General features: G+C 43.7%; 3 protein-coding genes across 5 annotated transcripts; 1 reads left to right on the top strand and 2 right to left on the bottom strand.

Moving 5' to 3' along the window:
* Positions 1-2,124: 2,124 nt before the first annotated feature.
* On the bottom strand, positions 2,125-5,290 carry vac14 (vac14 homolog (S. cerevisiae)). Its single transcript, XM_012870974.3, has one exon. The coding sequence runs from the start codon at positions 5,082-5,084 to the stop codon at positions 2,712-2,714; it is 2,373 nt and encodes a 790-aa protein (XP_012726428.2). The 5' UTR covers positions 5,085-5,290; the 3' UTR covers positions 2,125-2,711.
* A 113-nt stretch (positions 5,291-5,403) lies between these two features.
* LOC105932000 (B-cell CLL/lymphoma 6 member B protein) lies at positions 5,404-8,837 on the top strand. 3 transcript variants are annotated; one of them, XM_021320737.2, is made up of 4 exons: positions 5,404-5,683; positions 5,842-5,960; positions 7,214-7,319; positions 7,421-8,837. In XM_021320737.2, the coding sequence occupies exons 1-4, from the start codon at positions 5,428-5,430 to the stop codon at positions 8,296-8,298; spliced, it is 1,359 nt and encodes a 452-aa protein (XP_021176412.2). In that variant the 5' UTR covers positions 5,404-5,427; the 3' UTR covers positions 8,299-8,837. The 3 variants fall into 3 exon arrangements, with proteins under 3 accessions (XP_021176412.2, XP_021176411.2, XP_012726412.2); XM_021320736.2 differs by having other exon boundaries at positions 5,404-5,725; positions 7,214-7,295; XM_012870958.3 differs by having other exon boundaries at positions 5,404-5,725.
* On the bottom strand, positions 8,838-11,317 carry LOC105931999 (zinc finger protein 37). Its single transcript, XM_021320700.2, has 4 exons — positions 10,939-11,317; positions 10,630-10,763; positions 10,408-10,513; positions 8,838-10,313 (listed from the first exon to the last, which is right to left on the bottom strand). Exons 1-4 carry the CDS (start codon positions 11,195-11,197, stop codon positions 9,592-9,594), a joined length of 1,221 nt encoding a protein of 406 aa, XP_021176375.2. The 5' UTR covers positions 11,198-11,317; the 3' UTR covers positions 8,838-9,591.
* Positions 11,318-12,624: the final 1,307 nt, after the last annotated feature.

Genomic DNA, 12,624 nt, shown 5'->3' with positions numbered 1-12,624 from the left:
CCTTACCTTACGGTCCCTGAAGGCCTCCTTCATGGGATACACTCTGTGGTTCATATGCCGGCCTGATCTGCTGCAAATACAGCAGACTGGCTCCAAATCAGCCACACAGAAGAGAATCATCCTCTCGCCATGTATTTTACATGGTTTATGTGGAAGTCCAAGACTATCTTTAAAGCAGAGGGGACACTCTTTAGCACCAAGCTGTGCCCAGAACTCCTCTAAACAAATATCACAAAAGCTCCAACCACACACAATACAGCTCAGAACCACGGGAGCGAAGAAGGTTTCCCCACACACAACGCAGCAAGACTCGTCCACAACCCGCTGAGCGATGTCGGCCTCCATCTGTGGACGCTGGGTGCAGCAGTCATGGGTCTGCAACAAGGCAGGGAGACCTGTTTACTTTTTTAGCATGCACTTTAGTGTTCAACTTAGTCCTGCTGCAGAGAAGAGGGGGGAGAGAGAGTCAAGCACTCTGGTTTCACTATAAATCGCCATGCACGTGAAAGGAAATATTTCAACAGCAGTTCCACTTAGGCAAGGAACATGTTGGAAAAAGATATAAGGTGACAAAAACATAGAAAAATAAGGAAGCAGAGAGATGTAAAGGCATTATAATGACAATATACACATAAATTAGTCATAAAGTGTACAATTTAGATGTTTTAAGTTAGTTTAACACTTTGTATGACTGCACAGTATATTTTAGGGTTTAACTCAATAATCAAAAAGTCTCAGATTTATTAAAATAAATTATGCCCCAATCAATAAGTTTGTAATCAAAGTTGGCCAAATTTCCCCCTGACTAGTGATCAGATGAAAAACTGAAAATTCTGATGTCTTTCCTCATGGAAACTGAAAAGTTCCACCTTTTTGCATTTGTAAACACGACAACAAACAGCATGTTCTTTTACAAGCACAACCAAAGTGTGGCACAGGGGCCATTTGTGGTCCCTGGACTGATTTATTGAGGCAACCAAACTGCATTTCAAGAAAGATTTGGTCCAGGCTGATGAAGATGGCAAATGTTTATGTTTAATTAAGGCAAAATTATTACACACAAGTTAAGATCTTACAATTGAAAATTTTAGACACAAGGTATTCACCTTTAATAACCACACTTTTTATATTCTCTTTAATTTCATAGTAAATATGATTACATTTATATGATGACTTTAATTCAAATGCGGGTTTTTGTGTCTTAAAATCTTTTTTGAATTCATTTATTAAAATTTACTTAATATAGCAAGTGTATTCAAAGAAATATGGACCCAAATATCCCGTTCTTATGTTGCTAGAGCAAAGATAGTCAGGTTTTTTGAACAAATCCAGAAAATATGACAAATTTGTTGGATTAAAATTATCATACTTTATAGAACAGGTTAAAAAATCTTCATGACATAATTTTTTGGCTATTTTTAATATCTTTTTCAATTAATTTTTTTACCCTCGAGTACTTTTGACATTATAATTTTGGTCCACATGCCAAAAAGTTTGGACACGCCTGTTCTACACGCTTTACTTTTAGTTTTGTAAATCAAAGCTGGACTAAGTTTAAGGACTTTGTGACTCATCATTTTCTGTTCATTTCAATGTTACTATTTCCATCAGGGAACCTGCAGCACAGTTTATCTTATGTATTGACTATTTGCTACAAAGTGACTACTTTAACATTCAAGTTTTCTTTATTATGTACAGTATTTTTTATTTTTTTTTCCATTTGAGCTTAGATCTGAATAATTTTATAACCTGTTAAAGACCAGATCATTTATCTATGACCATAAATATGGTTGGAAGACAGAACATTTTACCATAACTGTATGTACTGTTGTGCAATAATCTATTCTAATTTGGTCCTAGACAGTTGTTTTAATTTAAATATATAATGCTATGCACATAACAAAATGTGAATTTTAAAAAGATATTATAGCTTTACTGACCCAAAAAATATTTTTTGTATAATTCATTTATGACAATAGCATGGTAGAATGGGATATTAATAATATGAATTATACTGTCAGTTACAAAGGATTGGAAAATAGAGAAGTGGTCAGCGATGATTCTCAAACATTTTGACCGAGTAACTCTAATCACCAGAGTTGTGCAAAATATAACCACAGGAGGGGGAAAAAAAAAAAACATTTATTACATGGTCCACTTTATTTTCACATAGAATGACTGCAGTGAAACATCACAAAGAATAGAAGATCTTTACGTATACAAAAAAAAAGTTCAATATATAAGCAAGAAACAAACGTTTCAGAGATGTAAAAACAATGACGTAACAACATGGATGTACTCGAATTTTATGTCAGAGTTCGGAGTCGACGCTAAACACGTGAAGACATGATTAAGGCAACCGTGAACACATGCTTAGTAGGGATGCTGCACAATTGGACACATTAAGAAAACACACGACTAGCACGCAAAGTTAATGACAACCTGTTTAACTAATTCTTATATGTTCTTCCTGTCAAACAGGGTAGTAGGTTTAGAGCATCTTTTTACATAGTGATATTTTTCCAGTTTTTTTTGTTGTTGTCACACAAGAATAAGGAATACCAAAATATACACAACTGACCTTGACAGTGTATATCCAGTGCTTCTCCAAGAAATAATTTTAAATACTTAATACTTTTTGGATTTAACAGCAATTATTTTCTTCAGTATATTATTTCTGTACTGCACACTATATTCTGTCCTCACGCCTCTCACATCAGCTTCCTGTCGTGGTGATCGGACGCACGAGCAGAGCGCTGGTGTCGCACCTCCAGGTGTTTGCTTTGCACTCGGTCGAAATGCTGCAGCAGCTCGCTGTAGTCCACCTGAGTGTGAGAGGAGCGCTTGCTTGGCGCTTGCTTTTTGGACTCCATGTACTTGGATTCATCCACCGTTCTCATGAGCTCCGGGTTGGGAACACATTTCAGCCGGTGAGAGAGCAGCTGGAACGCCTGGCTCTGAGGCAGCAGCATCAGCAGACCGTACAACGCCTTGATCAGGTACGGGTTGTTCTCCACGTCTAGGAGCTGCAGGCGCAGGTAGGTGAAAATCGGGCTCTCGATGAGCTGCACCAGCTTGTCGACCTCCATCAGGAAGTCTACCGTCACTTCCAGGTTGCCAAACTTCTGGATGAGATCGTACGCGTGCTTGTAGTTCTGCGTGAGGAAACAAAGCGACACGGTGGCCACGGGGTTGTGGCACCAGGAACGGTACAGGCACCAAAACAGAGCGCAGCTCTCCTGCGTGTGCAGGTCCTTCAGCTGGTTGCGCAACTGGAACAGCTCGGCCGAGGTGAGCAGGATGGTGTTGAGCGTCTGAACCATGGTGGAGGCAAATTTAAGGTCCTCCTCCTTCAGCAAGATGTCGGCCATCGAGTGGAAGATGTTCTCCGCGTGTAGCAAGAGACAAAGCTGCCTGATGATGAACGCTCCTCTGTTCTCCAGGAGCTTCCTCTCCAGACTGAAACGCTTCAGCAGATTGATCATGAACTTATAAAAGTAGGAGTTCATGCTGGGTGTGGAGGGGGAGGAGTCCGCCGCTTTGGAGCCCGCGGCGGGCTGCTGTCCCGCTTTGGGACCCTCTGGCACCTTGAGCACCAGCTTGTTGTCAGTGATGTCGCAGGAGGAGGCCTGGTCCGTTTGGCCGGCCGGAGACGACGCTATCTCGGCCAGCACCTCCAGGTCTTTCAGGATGACTTCATCCGACTCGTCGGACAGGGTTTTGAGCAGAATGGGGAAAAGGCTGTCTGTGTGGCAGAACATTTTGCGCGGCGTCTTAATGTACAGGTGGTAGAGCCATTTGAGCACGGCTATGCGGGTCATCATGCCAGTGGAGGAGTCGTGCAGGTGGCGGTCCAGCACCTGAACGATCCCGTCGAGGTCCAGCGTTACTTGGGGCCTGTCAGAGCTCGCCGGGGTGAAGAAGCTGATGCTGCTCAAGCCGACGGATTCTTGGGACGCATTCAGCATGTCGCCGCTGTCTCCTTCCGTCCTGGGCGGGCCCTCCCCTGCAGAGGGCGATCCAGTGACTCCGCTTCTTTCTTCCTCGGTGTCTTCGTCGTCTTCAGGAGTCACCAGCTTCATCAGGCTGTGGTTGCAGGCGCCAGCCGCCTCTTTGGTATTTTTCTTCCTGTCGTCGTAGGAAAGGCACGGGAGCACGGCGGTGAGAATGCCAGAGGAATAAGGGAGCACCACTCTGCCCGCGAGCTGGATGAACTCCCTCATCCAGGTCATCGCCGTCAGCTGGATCAGATCGTTCGTGAGCTTGGTTTCATCGGCAACTTGGCAGTGAATGACAAGAATGTTGGCCATCTCGGCGAATTTCACGCTTGAGGGGGTCTTCTTAATCTCCTTTAGAAACTCTCCAAGGACCACCTCACACGTCCTCCGGATCTCCTTGCTGTTGTCCCCCAGGATCTGAAAGAGACCGTCCAGGATCTCGGGGAGGTAGTCTAACAGGTGGATGTCTGGCACGGACTCCAGGACGTGGATCCAAGAAATTATAAACTGCCTGGCATACTGATTGTTGGAGTAGATCCTCTCTCTCAGCAGGGGGACGAACGACACCAGGTCGAAGGTGTTGCTCTCTGTCACGATGTCTTTCAGCAGCCTGTCCAGGAGTTCAGAGCCACTCTTCACGTTGGGGTCTGGGTCGGCGGCGAGCTTGCTGAGACCGTCGAAAAGCAGGTTGAAGTGAGGCAGCACGGCTCCCCTGGCCACCTTCACTATGTTGTACAGGGCCTCACAGGCGTAGTAGCGCAGGCGGCTGTCTGAGTCATTGAAACACGTCAGTACAGGCTCAATGAGCTCCTTCAGATACAGACCCGAGTCCTTCCCCAGGGCGATGGAGCAGGCGGCCAGTCCGATCAGACCCCCCTTGCGACTGTGCGGGTGCTGGGAGAGGGCGAACTCCGACGCCAGGATGTGGATCACATGTCTGATTTGAGTGGAGTTGTTCTGGGCCACGAACTCGCGCACCAGCTTCTCTATTTCCAGAGCCGCTACTTTCCTTTTCTCGTACAGCTTGTCATTCAGAGCGCGCACAATGTTGGGCGTGAGGGGCGAAAAGTCCTTCTCCTGGTTCATGTTCGCGGCTGAAGCGGCTCCGGGTCCCGTCTGCTGGAGGAAGACGCGCGAGCGGCTCGCATTTAGATGAATCTACACCACTGTTTTGGAGCTTTTTAGTCGTTGACAAGGAAGCGCCGTAACACAACTCAGCTGACCAGTTCCATCCGCCGGAAATACGTCACCGGTGCCCCTTTTATTTGGGTCCCGCTTTGTGAGCCAGCGAGCAGCGTTCCCCCCCCTCTAAACTAGACCCGTCGGCTATATGCAACGCCCACTTTGATTTATGTTATCGTTGCACGTCTTATATTTATCTCCTTTACCCCTTGCTTAAACGTGAATCCCTCCGCGTCGATAGGACACCATGGCGCTTGCTTCTGCCGTGGCGAGCCGCCTCCCCATTCACTCCCAGCTCTCCTCCATCATGGAGGCGATGGCCAAGTCCGCGTTCAGCCAGGTCTGCAAGCTGGTGGACGAGGACTCAGCCGAGCTGCGGTCGGAGGTCTCCCGGCTTCTGTCGGCCAACTCAGCCCTGGCAGAGAAAGTCAACAGCCTGCAGGGCGAACTGACGAGCGCGAGGGGACACCCCCCCGAGAAGGGTAGACGTTATTGCAGCGTAGGTGTGCAAACTGTCCGCTGCAGTGACGAGGAACGCCGTGACGGTATCTTCTAAGTGTCCCAAAAACAATACAGCAGCTCCGTGTGAGCGGACACGGTCGGCTTTTAATTTACCATTTTTTTTATATTCTATATATATATATTTTATTCTGTTTCTCAGTGACCCACCCTCCTACCATAGATGGGATCTTTGGGAAAGACTGGTGTATAAATCTGTGGAAGGACAGAGACCCGTTCAGTCCCCGGAGAAGCACAGACTCACCTGGGTCTCCCGATAAGGTGAGAGCAAGTTGCACAAATTCATCCTGCGTGTTTATAAAGAAGTGCTTTAAAATAAGTATTACTGCACGTCATAACACGTTTTTTATCACTATATATAAACAGTTTGGCACGATGATCAAACTATCGCTGCAGTACTTTTACACGGATGATTATTTGTACATAAAATATACAAATAAATGTAAACTATAACTTAAAATTGAAAATCCATATGCCTTGTGTGCTTATAAATGTCTAAAAGCTGTACAATAGCTGTTTAGAATGTGGCGTCCAAAACAACCATTTAATAAAGTTACAAAAAACATATCTAAAATGTATTTGATAAATTACATGAACAGTTAATTAGTTGCTAGAATGATCATATATTTTTGTTCTCGTGTCACCGATTTCAGATTTTTGACCTGTCTTGTGCTCATCCTGTGTTTTGTGATACCCAGGGATGTGTATTTAAGTGTCTTACTTTTAGATTTTGTTTTATGTCCTGTTTGTGTACCCCAGTGTTCTGATATAATTGTCTGATTCCTGTAAAGTGTCTTTTGAGGTTTTTTTGAAAAGTCAAGAAAAAAAAACAACAACAACTTTGTTTGCAGGTTACTAATTTGCAAAGCTATAGTGTTCTAAAACCTGGAATGCAAGTATAATTTATGTCCCTTAATTTACTTTGAAATCTGTGGAAAGTTGGGCCCTAAAATTAAAGCTTGAGTTCAAACGTTTTAAAAGATTTGTCATCAAAGTATTTTGGATGAAAGTTTTACCATTTTAAAAGAAGGGATACATGTTTGTTATTAACTTGTAATAGTCCCTCTATTCAGCCATGAGTTAATGCAGATTGTTATTTAACCATAAGAACAATAAAAGGGAGCATCCTGCCTTTAAAACAAAAAGAACTTCTGCTTACATTGTACGTAACGTAAACAATGTTAAATTATAAATAATTTCAATCTTGTGATTGCGTTGGCTTTATAAGCATATAAAAGATAGTTACTGACAAGACTATCTGACATACTTATGGGGTTGATTAAAAAATCAACTCATCTTCAGGGGAATCTGACAGGTTTGTTGCTGGGCATATTAGCATCTGTAAACTGGTTTAAAATGTTCATTATTATTGTTATTATTATTATTATTATTAATAGTATTGATAAAACTCTGCCACATTTATGTACCATTTTAGTGAACTGTTGAGTTTGTACTTCATTTAAAAAAAGATTGTGTTGAACTTCAGATTAAACCAAGATGTTGTGTTTTAAAAGCCTTCAGCAACTCGGTCGGACCATGACACACTTGCCGAGCTGAAAGAAGAGGGGTCGATGCCAAATGCTGCGACTAACTATGGTGAGGAAACAACTTGCAATGAAGGTAAGAAAGATGTGAGGAGTTGAAAGGGAGTAAGACACTAGGCAGAATAAACCATTTTTTTCTGCTTTCTAACAGTCTGACTCTTTGCTTTTGTACATCAGAACATGAAGAAAGCACGGCTGAGGAATCAGATCAGTCATTTGTGGATTACTCAGTCGACGGCAGTACTTGCAGCTTGCCACTTGATCAGGATGCACAACAGGAAATGCCACCAGCAGGTACCGAAGAAACGACCGCGCAGTTGATGAGTATCAACGACACAACAGAAGAGTCCTTTAGCACCCATGTCGTTCCAATTAAACTGGAAGACGATGATGAGGAGGATGACGACGTTCAGTTTGTCCGAGCAAGCCAAAACGAGGCAGCATCGAGCCCTGCAGTCGGGCCCGGTCATGATGAACAGCAGACCTTACCGGCAAACGGCAACGAGAACCGCTCCCCTCTGGTTAAATACTTCCCTAAAAACATGAACACGGTCAGCGCAGAAACCACCAGAGCTCCAAAAAGCGAGACATTTACATGCCAAATATGTAGCAGGACATTCTTTCACAAGGGCACACTGACACACCACATGAAGTCGCACAAGGGGAACCACTGCAGCATTTGTAAGCAACACTTTCCTCAAAGGAAGAAGTTAAAATCCCATAGCTGTGTGCCTCCTGTTTACCTTCAGAGAATGAGCAAGTCGTGCGAGCTTTGCGGCAAGACCTTCGCCAACCACTCGTCTCTAAGGATTCACTATGTGGTCCACACAGGCGAGAAACCCTACAGGTGCAGCTTGTGCGGCAAAAGGTTCACCCAGAAAGGCAATTTAAAATGTCATCTACGCATCCATACCGGCGAGAGACCTTTCCTGTGTGGTAAATGTGGGAGGACCTTCACGCAGAAGATCAACCTCACTCATCATTTAATGGCGCACTTAAATCGTGAGGTTGTCGGAGGAGGGTCCAGGAGCGGGACACAACCTGAACCGGTGTGAAATGAGAGAAAGCCTCGATAAATCCTCGGATCTGATTCAGCGCATCTGGGTATAGAAAGCTGAAGTGTCCTTTTTCTTTTTTTCTTCAGGCGTGGTTCATGGTTTGAAGAATAATAACATTATATATCAGTTTGACCCACTCTGTTCTTAGTGGCTCTTAATATTAATGTCATCGCTCTTCAGTTATTCTGGAGTTCCTCGTAGAAAACCCTTATTTTTCTTCACCCAGCAGCCATACACTGAAAAGAGGGGTGTTCACTCAAAATTTCTTAAGTTGGCACAGTTTGACCCTGGTCTTCAGCAGAGCTGGAGGAACCTGTAAGAGCCAATAAGAGCCGGTGGATCTTGGCCGATAATGTCTGTTTTTTGTTTTTTTTTACTACGTTTGTGGAGAGCATCATTTCACTTTTTACTCGTTTAAATTGAGATTTTTTTTTCATAAGTAGTATTGTGCTAGGTAAGTTGGAAATATCAGTGTTTTAGTAAATTGTTTTATGTCGTCTTTTTTTGTCTCTAATAAAATAAAGCCATACATACAATTGTGTTTATTGGTTTTATTTCATAAAACTCAATTGCAGTTATTATCGTTTTACTAATAAAATCTAAGCTGCCAGAACAGTCTCTGAAACCAAATCAGTTCAGGCAAGCTTTACATTCACAGTAAGCCATTTGTATTATTCATTAGAATCAAATTTAAAAAAAGGAATATAATCGGATCTACTGAATATTGACAAAACAATTTCTCTTTAATTGATCCGTCACGGTGGAACCATAACATATTCAAACAGTAACGCAATGTTAGCAATAACAGACTGTGAAACTCATTTAAATGTATGACCAAGACATAAACACTTTCATTGCGGTTATATTCAAGGCAAAATGTCTTCGGTTTAATTTAATTCGCAATGAAGTAAATATAATGTATGAAAAATAAAGAGCAGGTCAAAGGAACAAAAGTCTTTCATCTTGTTTGTTCCAAGGAGGTAGTTTTAAAGGTTGGCCAGGACCACTTCCCCAGAGTCAATAATTTGGTATTTCCTGGGTGCTTTTGTGGCCTGAGATATTAGGAACAAACGCATGCAAAAAATGAAATAAAGGGTAAATGTTTCCATTTTCTTGCTGGCTGATCAGTCAAACTGGGACCTGTAAGAATAAATACTCTATTAAGTTGGACTCATAAGCTCGACTATTGTTCAAAAACAGCCACGTTAAGCCTGCGCTAAAGCTAAAAACGTGGCAAAAAGTAGCAGAGGTAACAAGGGGTCATACAAATTGTCTTTTTTTTGTTTCAAATCAGTATTTTTCCTCCATGCTGGGTGTTAATAAAGATATAGTGGCGCATGTTGAGTCGCTCTGGGCCGCGCTGAGGGGACCTGTATCGAATACCTCTGGTTTGACCATCCAGTTGAAGCACTGGTGGTGATTCAAACCGTACTTATATGCGTAACACTTGCCACATCCCACGCAGCTGTAGGGCTTTTCACCCGTGTGCGTCCGAAGGTGGATGTTCAGGGAGCTCTTCTGGGAAAAACTTTTGCCACAGTCTGGACAGCTGTAAGGCTTTTCGCCCGAGTGCACCCGCTGGTGCAGCTTCAGGTAGGTCTTTTGGGCGAATCGCTTCCCGCACACCGAGCAGCTGAAAGGCTTTTCCCCGGAGTGGCGTCTAATGTGGACTTTTAGGCTGCTTAGATAGTTGAAGATTTTCCCGCAGAACAAGCAGTCGAAGCGCTTCGTGGCCTTGACGGGTTTGGGCGGCAGGGCGAGCTCTTTGGTCGCGTTCGTTTGGAGACAGCTTGGGTAGGTGGGGGGCTCCACCGAGGCCGGAGGCGGGTTGGCGTTGTGCACGAGGCTGCTCATCGCCGCGTCCTCTATTAGTCTGTCGGCGATGGTCGGCTGCGCCCGCTGTAGCATTTGCCCCTCCGACATCATGGGGAAGTTATTCAGCTCCCCCGAGTGGAGCTGCAGTTCATCGACAGATCGCCGGAGCATGGCGTCATCTTCAAACATCCCAACAACTGTGGAGGGGGGGAAATGAATCCAGTTAGGTCATGGGCAGCACAGGGCTGCGACAATCTCTTGTGTCGTGTGTGCTTTTCGCGCCACTCTTACGCTTTCTGTTGGCGGCGTGACTCATCTGTTGCCCGATGGGGTGATCGTCATATGTCTCCTCTTTCACAAAAATGAGATCGGGTTCTCTGCCCATCATGTGAGCTGCCTACCAACGGGATAAAAGAGAGACAGCTAAAAATACAGCACTCATGATTCAGACCATCATATGACTGAAGTGCAGGGGGGAAAAAAAATATAAATAAAGGCAGGCTACAAGCTGACCTCTGCTCCCAGGTTTGCCATGGCAGCCTCCATTGGCTGTCTTCTCTGAGGGTTCAGCTTGTCTTCTCTCCACAGGTCCATGCACCAGTCTTTGCCAAACACTCCTTCGATGGCTGGAGCAGACTGGTGCTGATCTAGAGGAGAAATCAGAGCGTGTATGCTTGATGCATATAGGGGTTTATATACAGATAATCACAATAATGGCAAGTGACAATAAAGATAATACAAGCCTATAGGGTATGTTATGCAGCAGCAGCAAAAAAAAAAAAAAAATGTCAGCTTGAAGAATGCTTGATTCAAGTGTCTGACCTGAAAGTTGCCTGGCACCGCTGCTGACATGTGCAGGGTAGGTCTGCCCCTCTCTGGCTGCCCTCAGCTGGACCTCCAGAGAGTAGCACCTCTTCTTCAGCGCCTCGTTCTCCGTCTTATGCAGGGATATCTCGGTGTGAAGGACGGAGGAGCATTCGTCAGCCAGGCTGCTGATCTCAGCCAAAGCCGCCTTTGTTAGCCGGTCCAGGATCACGGCCAGCTGCGTCCGAAAACTCCTGTTAGCGCCGTCGCACATCATGTCGCCAAAGTAGTCTCAGCGTTTCCGAAAAACGACACCGTTTTCCACCGCCACCCCCCCGCCACGAAATAACCCTGCTCCCTATAATCAAATATGTGATACAGCTGTACCGCAAAGGATTGTGGGAAATCTATAGGCGAACGCACCACAATGTATACTGTATGGTGAAGGCAGGCAGCCTGCGTTATCGCCTCGATTTATGTGGCGTTTGTTTGAAATATATGGAATGAAATGTTACGTGAGGGTGAGGCAGACGGGAAAAGTACTGCACAACGTCTTAGTGGCTAAAAATACACTTTAGTGTAAAATTTTAGCCATGTATAAGAAGATAATTGGACCTTATCAGCCACTGTTAAAAAAAAAACAATTATTACATTATTTATTTCTTTATGTTTCGAATAAAGGAGAAACTTCACCTGTTTTACATATTTACACCAGAGTTGTTATATTACTTCTTAGCCCACGCACAATTAAACCTACATCAGACGTCAAAGTAGACATTGGTGAGAATGATTGCCATCTAGTGGTGATTGTTTAGAATTGCAACAAGTGAGGGTTTTTTTTTCTGATGCAAATACATTTCCAAAAAGCCCTTTTAAAATACCAGGTTTTTGGCGTGTACACAAATTGTCGATGATCAATTAATTCAAAATCATTTTCTAATCGTGTCACCAGCACTTTGCTTCCCCACTCAGGAAGTCATCTGTTGATTTGGATGTATGGTTAGTCTCAGTATGAAGCTTAAAAATAAAATATCTCCTCATCTTTAGATGTCTGGCAGATACCTGAAAGTTTTGTGTCAAAACTAATTGATGTCGTGACCCGTTCAGATTTTCATCCACCTCAACAAAAACCATAGCTCAGTCTGAAGAAAAGTGACCCAGAGCAGGATGCTATGTTTCACGGTGATCTTTTTGGTAACATTGTGAGTGGTTTTTGTGTCAAATCTACCTGTTGTAAAGTTCGAGTTTGATTTCATTAGACCATAATACGTTTTCTCAACAGGTCTTTAGAATATCTGAGCAAGATCTGGGTGTTTTCTCTGAAAGAAAAAGCACCACCACTACTTCCTGTTTCAGATATATGGAGAAACAGGAGAATTTTTTCACATGCAGAACCCAAGTTGTTAGCAGAATATTCTTCAGCTCCTTGTGTGAGGATGTCCACCTATTGGCAGCCACCCTGACAAGGTTTTGTCTCATCTTTTTATCAATTTTGGAAAAATCAAGTTTCTTTAATGTTGCTACTGTCCCTTTTTTATTCTTATTATTGTTGACGACTGTCTTTATTGTGCCATGGTATATAAATATAATGCTGTGGAGTTTTCTTTACCTTTCTCCTGATACTTTTGTACAATGAGATCCTTCAGAGCTGTGGTTTCCCTCAGAAAACTATGGCTTGCAAATTAAAATTCCTGTTGGATAGTT

The sequence above is a fragment of the Fundulus heteroclitus genome, chromosome 16 (genome assembly GCF_011125445.2).
Source record: "Fundulus heteroclitus isolate FHET01 chromosome 16, MU-UCD_Fhet_4.1, whole genome shotgun sequence".
Lineage (NCBI taxonomy): Eukaryota > Metazoa > Chordata > Actinopteri > Cyprinodontiformes > Fundulidae > Fundulus > Fundulus heteroclitus.
Note: the sequence above shows the minus strand (reverse complement) of the source record. Positions and strands in the feature narration are given on the sequence as shown.